At 39.8% G+C, this 8,929-nt stretch overlaps 1 protein-coding gene across 8 annotated transcripts in view; it reads left to right on the top strand.

Annotated features, from left to right (window-relative positions):
- The first annotated feature begins 321 nt into the window (after nucleotides 1-321).
- Nucleotides 322-8,929, top strand: part of CNTLN (centlein) — a 185,606-nt gene continuing 176,998 nt past the window's right edge. For all 8 annotated transcript variants that reach the window (XR_007630627.1, XM_050329960.1, XM_050329959.1 and 5 more), the window contains exon 1: nucleotides 322-448. Coding sequence is in view for 7 of the 8 variants with exons in the window: in XM_050329960.1 (XP_050185917.1) it covers nucleotides 356-448 (93 nt within the window). In the remaining variant the exon portion in view is untranslated. The remainder of the gene's footprint in view (nucleotides 449-8,929) is intronic.

Raw genomic sequence — 8,929 nt, 5'->3', positions numbered from 1 at the left:
CTCTCCCATCCATCCACCCTCCCATCCCCTCTCCCACTCTCCCATCCCCGGGATCACCGCCCCGCCACGGCGCACGCGCAACCGCGGCTCGGGCGGGCGAATTCAAACGCGCCCCTCGCCCCTTCTTCTCGCCGGGGCAGCGCTGACGTCATTGCACCGCGTCCTCCCCTGCCCTGCGGTTTCCGGCGCCCGCCCGCGCCGGGGGTGCCGCGGAGCGGGGCAAAGTTTGCGTGCCCGCGGTTCGCGGCGCCGCCGCTTTGCCCTCCTTCCCGGGCTGCGGGTCCCGCTCCGCCTGGCGCACACCCTCCCGTGTCCCCGCCAACCCTGCGGGAGTAGCGGCCAGGGGCTGTCGGCGATGGCTTCGCGGGGCGCGGAGGCGGCGGTGCGGCAGGTGGCGGAGCTGGAGCAGGAGCTGCGGGGCCTGGCGGAGGAGCTGAGCTGCTGCCAGGTACCGGGGCGCGGGGCCGCCCGAGCCGGGCTGCCGCATCCCCGGGCGCTGCTCCCGGGGGTGCCCAAAGGCAGGGACGGGGGGCAGGGCCCCGGGCAGTCCAGGAGGGGAATTAAACCGGTCCGGGCCCTTGTCCTGACTGAAACCAGCTGTCCTGAGAGCTTTCTCGTTCCTCCCCAGAGGCCACGGTTTGCTTGAACTGAAGTAATAGCAGTCCCGATGTGCTGCCTTAATGCAATTCCGGGGGAAAATGAACAGTCAGAGGGGTTTTAGAGAAATGTAGGTCTTGAAGGAACCTTTGGAGGTCATTTAATCTCTCGCCCAACCTTGCAGCGGGTTTAAGTATACCTGAGCCGTTTCTGGAGAGAGAGGGCTTAATGACTAATTATGGGTGTACTTGGAAAAGTTCCCCCGTGTATCTCTCCTTGAGACCTCCTTTCATAGGTGCACTGCCCTCATTTTTCTAATTAGTTGTTTATCGCTGACATTTAGGAGTATTTCCTGAAAATATAAAAGTGCTGGTAATACGAAATGAGTGAAAATTCTCTGCCAAACACGTGGGTTACACTAGAAGTATGCGGCAGAGAGGAAGGTGACATTAAATGCTGCAGATGCTTTTTCGCTTGATGGAAGCCAAAACAGTGTTTTCATGTGGCATGTGGTCTGGTTAAAGCCACGAAAGCCTGGGCTGACATGGTCATCAGAAGAAAGCATCCACCTTGGAGCTACTAGAGGTTCCCTACTCCAAGCAGCTTTGGTGCACCTGACAACTGGCATCGGTTCCTGCTGTTGGTAGAATTCAGACTTCTTGAAAAAAACATATTACATAGAAGATCTATGGGGAGAGGGAACTGTCAATGAAAATCCTGTTTGTAAATGCTGAACAATACTGAGTGGTTTGGGGGTATCTTCAATGTCTTGTAGAAGTTCAGAAAACTCCTTTTAAAGATATATATTCCTAATATGCAGATGTGCACTATCAGACAAAATACGATGGAAGCAGAAGGAAGGCCTGGTGCTCTGCTCATTTAGTAGTTGAACACAAGTTATATATTACTAAAACATAGTAGGATGTAATATTTTTAAAGAGCATTAAAAATAATAGAAACTTGGAAGTAAACGATACAAATCTGAGTTTCTGATCACTTTGATAATGTAACTTAATATACACGAACTGTAGTTAAGCATCTGATTTCCCCTTTAGATTCATTCAATTATGTGTGCATTTTTGCTTGTCTCTTGATTAACACATTCCAGTCTTCTTAAAGTCAGAAAACAGAAAATATTTTTAAATGTATTTATTTTAAATCTCTTGCATATTATCCTGCCATTCTTGTATCTTTGTCTTTTGTCAGATCAGATAGTTTTCTGGGAGGGAAGCAAGCAAAAAAGAACAGGAAATAGTTGAAAATAGAAGCCAGTCAGTGTTCTGCAATAATCTCTCCAGTGCTATATAGAATCCAATATATACCATCTTTCTAATGACAGGGGATGCATGTCTTCAGGATTTATTTCAGGTTATTAATAAAATAAAAAGGAAAGTGAGGTAGTAATCTATAAGCAGGGTTTCTCTGAAAGCACTGCAGTGTAGACGTCTTTACTGTTTTACTAATCCATCAATAAATTTAGACAGGTTTAAGCATGTGTATGTTATGTAAAGAACAGGGAAGCCAGATTTTAATAATTAAAAGAGGTGATAATCTAGTAAATTATGCAGCTTTTTCAATGTATAAGGTAATTAACTTTCTTTTTAAAAAGTTTTGCGAAGATATAATGAATTTGAAGGGGAACTAAAATAGGCTTCAGTAAGATTCCTCAACTGATTTGAAAGTCAGCTGATAAAATTATTTGGGGATGGTTAATCCATTTTAAGGTCATAATTTGTGAAAATTTTGTGCAAAGACAGGCTGTTTGGAAACATAAATACATATGGGTAATGTCAATGTTGTGTTTTTCTAGTTTCTTCACAGTTGTACTACAAAGTTTTTGCTGGCCATCTAATTCCATTTGTGGAATTTTGTTTGATCTACTGTGATCTACTTAGTTTCATATAGATCTAAGAACTTCTTTGGTTCTTGTGATGTCTTTGAAAATTTGTAGGTCTTTTTAGTCAGAGTTGTGAAACCATTTATGTTGGAAGGAACATCCTAAGAGAATGTATTGCACCCCATCCTAGACCAGATTGCTCAGGATGGTGTCCAGTTAGGCTTTGAGTGTTCCCATGGCTGGAAACTGCAACCTCTGAGGACAACCTGTGGAGGTGTGTGAAGACCCTCATATAAAGGTGTTTTGTTTCAGTGTCTAGTGAAATTTTACTTGTCCTATGTTCCATGCTATTGGGTAAGGCTATGCCTTCTCTAGACTGCCTTAGCAGGCATTTTGAATAGAAATGTTGTATGTCTTTATAAAAGATGTTAGTGAGAGGGTGTTAACTTTTAGTCCAGCAACTGGACAAAATTGTCTGGGATTTTTCTTGCATTTTTTAGTCTTTTTCTGTCTGAGTAATATGTTCACAGACACATAAACTGTACTGCTGAAATCTAGTTTAGTAGTTTAACAGTGTACCAGAACAAAACGATTATTCTTAGCTATTTGTTTAGGTATTAGCCTCTTGGATATTTTTTCCCAAAGAAAAAAAGACATCAAATGATTGATGCTAAAAGATTTAATTTGTTCTAGGAAACTCTAGTCAAAAAGTTTTAGAAAGGAGATGTATGCATCCAGCAGTTATTTAGCATCTGAATAAATACACACATTCTTGGACCATTATATTCACTGTAATATAAACTGCAGTTCTGAAACAAAGTCTTTTCGGGGAACTGCAGCCCATTGATGATAAGGGGTCCATTGGCTGAATACTTGGGAGCCTTTTCTGGCTAATGCAGCTCCTGAGTCTGGTGGGAGTATTGTGCATTCTAGCTTTGCTCTAACCACAGGTATTCTAGGCATCCACTTTGGATGTTGTCTCTGTTCTGTGGCAGAATCCTGGAGTACCTGACCCTTTTACTCATCTGGAATGGTGCCCTTTCTGTTCAAAACGAGATTCTTATTCACATTTATTCTGTCTTTTACGGTAACACTTCCCACTAAGTGAAGGTTTCTACAGAGTCAAATATGGTATTTTTGACTGCCTTTTTTTTTTTTTTCCCTTTCATTCTTTTCAAAAGCTGAGATTTTGCTGGTAAGTCTTGACTTCTACAGCTTAGGTTTGGAATATTTGATATTTTCTTTAGTACTCCTCAAAACATTGTGAGAGCTTGAATCATAAGAAGCAAGATCTTGGAGAACGACATGTTAAAATTACAACAATTTTGTTACATTCAGTCTGTGAAAACTCGTGTTGACTTGCAATTCTGTGATAGAATTTGCAAAAATGAGAAAGCCAAGTTCCCAAATTGTCTGCCGAGGAGCCTTGTATAAAGCTGAAAAGGTATGCCTCTACAGTATGCTGTTTTGGAAAAGTTATGGTTATATCTGCAATGAAACACCGTATCATTATTTTGATAATAATTTTTAATTTCAGTGCTCCTCTTCTCCTTATTTTACTTGAGAAATTAAGTCACTCTTCCTGAAAACAACTGAAAACATGAAATTATTTTTTATTTTTAAATTTCTTGTTTCCATTGGGACCTTGTTGCATTTCTGTGAAGGACTTGATAATGTTGGGAGGCAGTGGAAAGGCAAAGATGAAATAGTAAGATATGACACATCTTGTTTCTATTGCTTGTGTTAACTGCTGCATTTCATTTCAGGGTTTTATGCTGCTATCTATGACCATAAAATATCAAGATCCTTCCTTGGAAGATCTTCGATACCTATGTTCCTATTACTCCCAGGAGATTTTTTTTCTGCTTGGTGTTTAAAAGATCTGCCTTATGTTTGAACCACATTGTTTCTGCAAAACATAGTGGCTCCTCTTGAAGGAAATTAGAGTGGTTTGGTTGGGGTGTGTGGGTTTTTTTGTTTGTTTGGGGTTGTTTTGGTTTGGTTTTTTGGGTTTTTTTGATAAGGGGAATGATATGTGAGTGGAGTTTCTGAGCCAGCAGTACATTTTTAGCTTTCATGTGCTTTAATCTTGTGTATTTCTTTAAACCACCTGTTTCCTCTGTATTGATTCTCAGCATATTCCTGGTTGGTTTCCGGCAGTGTGGGTTTTTGTTTTTTTTTTTTTTTCTCTTATTTGATGTAAAATAATGTCCATTCCTCAAGCAGAAGATACATATTTGGTGTCCTAGCTCTCAATCCCTTGCTGAGGTTCAGACTCTTTCATACCCCACTATTCTGTAGCTAAAAATATAGGGATGGTTCTTTCCAGTATTCTGTGATGGGAAACGTTATCAAATCCTAGCTTTGGACAAGACAGTGTGATTCAAGACTGGGTTTTCCACAACCAGCAGAGTGTCCTATATTGCTGGTAATACAGAAATTTGGAAGAAGCAGATACTTCTGGTTTTACTTACGCTTTTGGTGATGTTCACAAGAGGGCTTTGGTTTGTTTAGCTTTATTTCATATTTTTCAGCCTAGGATCTCTTTATTTGTTGAAAATACTATTTTGAGTTCAAACAAGTGTCTTAATTTTTCCATTATTAGTTTTAAAAAATCCCTACTATCAACCTTCACTTTATACACTGCATTTTGCTTTCAAAGGTAAGGTGGCATTTCTTGCTGCTGAAAGGATGCTGTGTTTTCATAATTGAGGACTTCCTTTCTAAAGCTGTGGTTCTGCAAAAACTGAAGTGCTTATGATGCCTACTTTTCTGTGTTAGAAATTTAGTAAACCATTGCATGGTACTTTACACAGTTTATAGTTGTGGCCCAAAAGGTTCAGTCTGTCAGCTGCCCGTGGTCTGCAGACCGTATTGTTTAGTCAAAGAAACCATTCTGCCTGGTATGGTTTTCATTTTACAAAGGCAGCTAGTACATTAAAAAATAGATAGTTCTCCAGTAGTAAAAAAAGTTTGGAACTGATCATTAATCTCTCTGTAACTGTTCTGCTGCTGTGGATTCACTGGCCAAATTTTCACACTTTCTGTCAAAAAGTGGTAAATGCAAACGGAGAATAAAGAGATCTTTCTGTAGTTTCTGCCATTTATGCTTCTCTTTATTAACAGGGCTTGGAAAGAAATCTTCAAGAATGGATTTTGAGTATCCATGGGCATTTTTGGGTAGAAGAGAATAAAAAAAGGGGACTAACGGCCCTTTGTGGGAAGTGGAGTAACAAGGACTTAGTTGCTTCTGGCCTTGTTTCTTGCTTTATGTTTCCTACTTGTTGTGAAAAGCTGTGCATAGACCCATCCTGGTCTTCATGTCTTATTTCACAGTGTAATTGCAGAAAAAGAACTGTACTTGTGAGCAGTGGAGCTCTCTTATTTTGATCACTTTGTAGGTCAGGTATGGTTGTAAAACATTCTCATTCCCATCACTAGCATTGATAACAGATCGGATTGCTATAAACAATTTTTCTCATGGAGAATATTTCATTAGCTGAAAAAGTAGATGCATTCATTCAGTTTGGACCAATTTAATATCCAGGACATCCACTGAAAATCTAGTTATAAATGATACCAATGAATAAGTAGTTTTAATACCCCCTCCTTTATTTACAAGTAAACATGAAAAATGTATTAACTAACACACCAAGACATTGTGTTGCTTCAGAATAGATGAATAGCTGTTGGAGATGCATGTCAATTGTACATAATAGAAGTGGTTTTAAATCAATAGCTGAGAATTGAAAGTAACAGTAAATTAAAAAACCCGAACCCATAGTTCTCCCCAGTGATGTGTTTTTCTGTTGACTTTGTTCTTATTCTTCTACCTTTGTGACCAAAACTGAAATTTTTTTGAACTACCGGTGTGAGAATTTGAGCGTGTCAGTATTTCTTCTGGATAAATTGTTGATATCCATACTGTTCTTTCAAAATGGGTCGAAGTGTTTAATGCTTCCATTCATTAAATGCTAATTTCTTTTATTAGTGATTAAACCAAGACCACATATTTATTGGTGCCAAGGGATGCCAGCTGTTTAGTGCTTTGGGTGGTTTTTTTGTTATTTTATACTCTTATATTTTGCCATAAGGAGTATGAATCACATGAGTCTAATTAGTACAGGTGTTGTTAATAAAGGTCTTACTCTTTATGCATTATAGACAGAAGTAATGTTGTTGAATAGCTAAGTTTATTTTCTTTTATTTTTGACAAATTTAGTTATCTAAAATGAAATTTTGCATACCTGGTCTTCCTTTTAAAAAGTACTTGTTTAGAATATTTGAGTAAAACTGAAGATAAACTAAGAGTGAGATTTAAACAAAAAAAGTATACTTTTGTTTTCTATAAAGTAGTTACCTATTCACAGTGTCTCTGTGTATGAACATTTCAAATTGTCCTAGCATGTGGGTGGGAATTTAAAATGTTGTATAGAGATCAGAATTGTAGAACAGCTTGAGTTGGATGGACCTTTAAAATTACCTAGTCCAACCCTCCCAACAGGGATGTCTTTCAGTAGATCATGTTGCTCAAAACCTTGTCCAGCTTGTCTTTGCACACTTCCAGTCTTGGGGGATCTGCAGGTGACTTCCACTGCCACATCATCTTGATGTCCACACGTTCTTTATGGTCAATCTAAATCTACATTTAATCTAAATTTAAATATTTTTAAATTGAAAAGCATTCAGTTTAAAGCTTTTACCCCTTCTCCTGTCATTTCAGCCATTGTAAGAAAGCCAGTCTGTCTTTCTTACAAATGCCCTTCAGGTATTGTAAGGCTGCAATCAGGTCTCTTGTAAGTATTTTCCAGGCTGCACAAACCTATCTCTCTCATCCTGCTTTCACAGAGAGGCATTCCAGGCCTCTGATCGGTTCTGTCGCCCAGCTATGGACTTGTGCTGATATGGCCATGTCTTTCTGGTGCTGGGTTCCACAGAGCTGGACACAGGACTCCTGGTGGGGGTCTCAAAACAGCAGACTAGTGAGAGAGAATTGTCTCCCTTGACTTGCTGGCTTTTGATGCAGTCAGGGTACAGCTGACTTTCTGTTCTGCAAGTGCATGTTGCTGGCTCATGTTCAGCTTTTTTTCCACCAGTAGCCCCAAGTCCTTTTCTGCAGGACTCCTCTCAATCAATTAGTCTGTATTAGGTATTGGGATTAGCCCAACCCAAGTTCAAGGCAGCCTTGCACTGGCTGTATTTGAACTTTGAGATTTGCATGGGTCTGCTCTTCAAGCCTGTCAATGTCCCTTCCTCAGGATGTCACCTCTTCCTACTGGTGCAGAAACTGCACCGTTCAGCTTGGTACTGTTTATATAATGAAGACATAATTATAAAGATATTAAACAGTGTTGGTCTCAGTATGGACCCTAGAGGGACAGCACTGGTTTCCATTGGTTTCCATTTCAACATTGAGCTATTAACTGTAACTCTCTGGACAGGGCTCTCCAGCCCATTCCTTATCCATCTAATCCATCTATCATCCATCAAACCCATAGCTGAACAATGAAATGGCAAGAATGTTGTGGGAGACTGTATCAAAGGCTTTAGAGAAGTCTAGGTGGGTGGCATCTGCAGCTCTTCATTTATCCAGTGATGCAGTCACTCCATTTTATAGGACCATTAGATTAGTCAGTCAGTTTGCCCTTGCTGAAGTCTGTTGTCTGTCTCTAATCAACTTCATGTCATTCATATGCCTTGTCATAGCCTCCAGGAGGATCTGTTCCATGATTTTACTGGGCACCATGGTAATGCTGACAGGTTGGTGGTTCCCAGGATCCTTCTTTTTAGCCTTTTTAAAAAAAGGCGTGAACTTCATCTGACTGCCATGAGATAGGCATGAGTGAAAAGCTACCTGCTATTTGTCAGTAAAGGAGGCTGCATTTTACATGCATAGGTGTAGGCTCTTGCTTGTAATTTTTCCAAGTGCACTGAGGAAGCCTATAAAACATACTTTGATATCTTCGTTTACCATGTAGATACAGATTCAGTGTCAAAGAGAATGACTGTAGCTGGTTTGGTTTTCCCATCAAACTGCTTTGGTTCTGGAAGGAGGTAGGATGTTCTTAAGGAATGACTTTAGATAATCTTGCCCTGTTATTAAGAGCGCACTGTTTCAAGTATTTCAGGAACTATCTAGCTCATGACCTAAAAGATATGCAAATATTCTCCGATTTCTCCCCAGTTTCACAGGATTGGTAAAATACCACAGTGTCATTTCAGGCAGTATTGATATAGTTGACTCAAATTCTTCTTGGTTAGTTGTGGTAATTCTGAGTGAATATACCCAAATATATGCACATGGTTATGTTGTCTGTAAAATAAAACTATTTGTGCATTCCTGTACTCTCAAATGCATTGAAAAACACAAATGCATTATGCTTATATTAATCCAGAGCATTGTATTTAAACAAAAACCAGCTCAGAGTTGTGATGAAGCTTTTAGATTAGCCTGTGTTCTCAAATAATCAGTTGAATTGTTAAAATAACTGTCAG

The sequence above is a fragment of the Myiozetetes cayanensis genome, unplaced genomic scaffold, assembly GCF_022539395.1.
Source record: "Myiozetetes cayanensis isolate MyiCay16 unplaced genomic scaffold, myiCay2020 scf4, whole genome shotgun sequence".
Taxonomy (NCBI): domain Eukaryota; kingdom Metazoa; phylum Chordata; class Aves; order Passeriformes; family Tyrannidae; genus Myiozetetes; species Myiozetetes cayanensis.
This window is presented reverse-complemented; position numbering and strand designations above follow the sequence as displayed.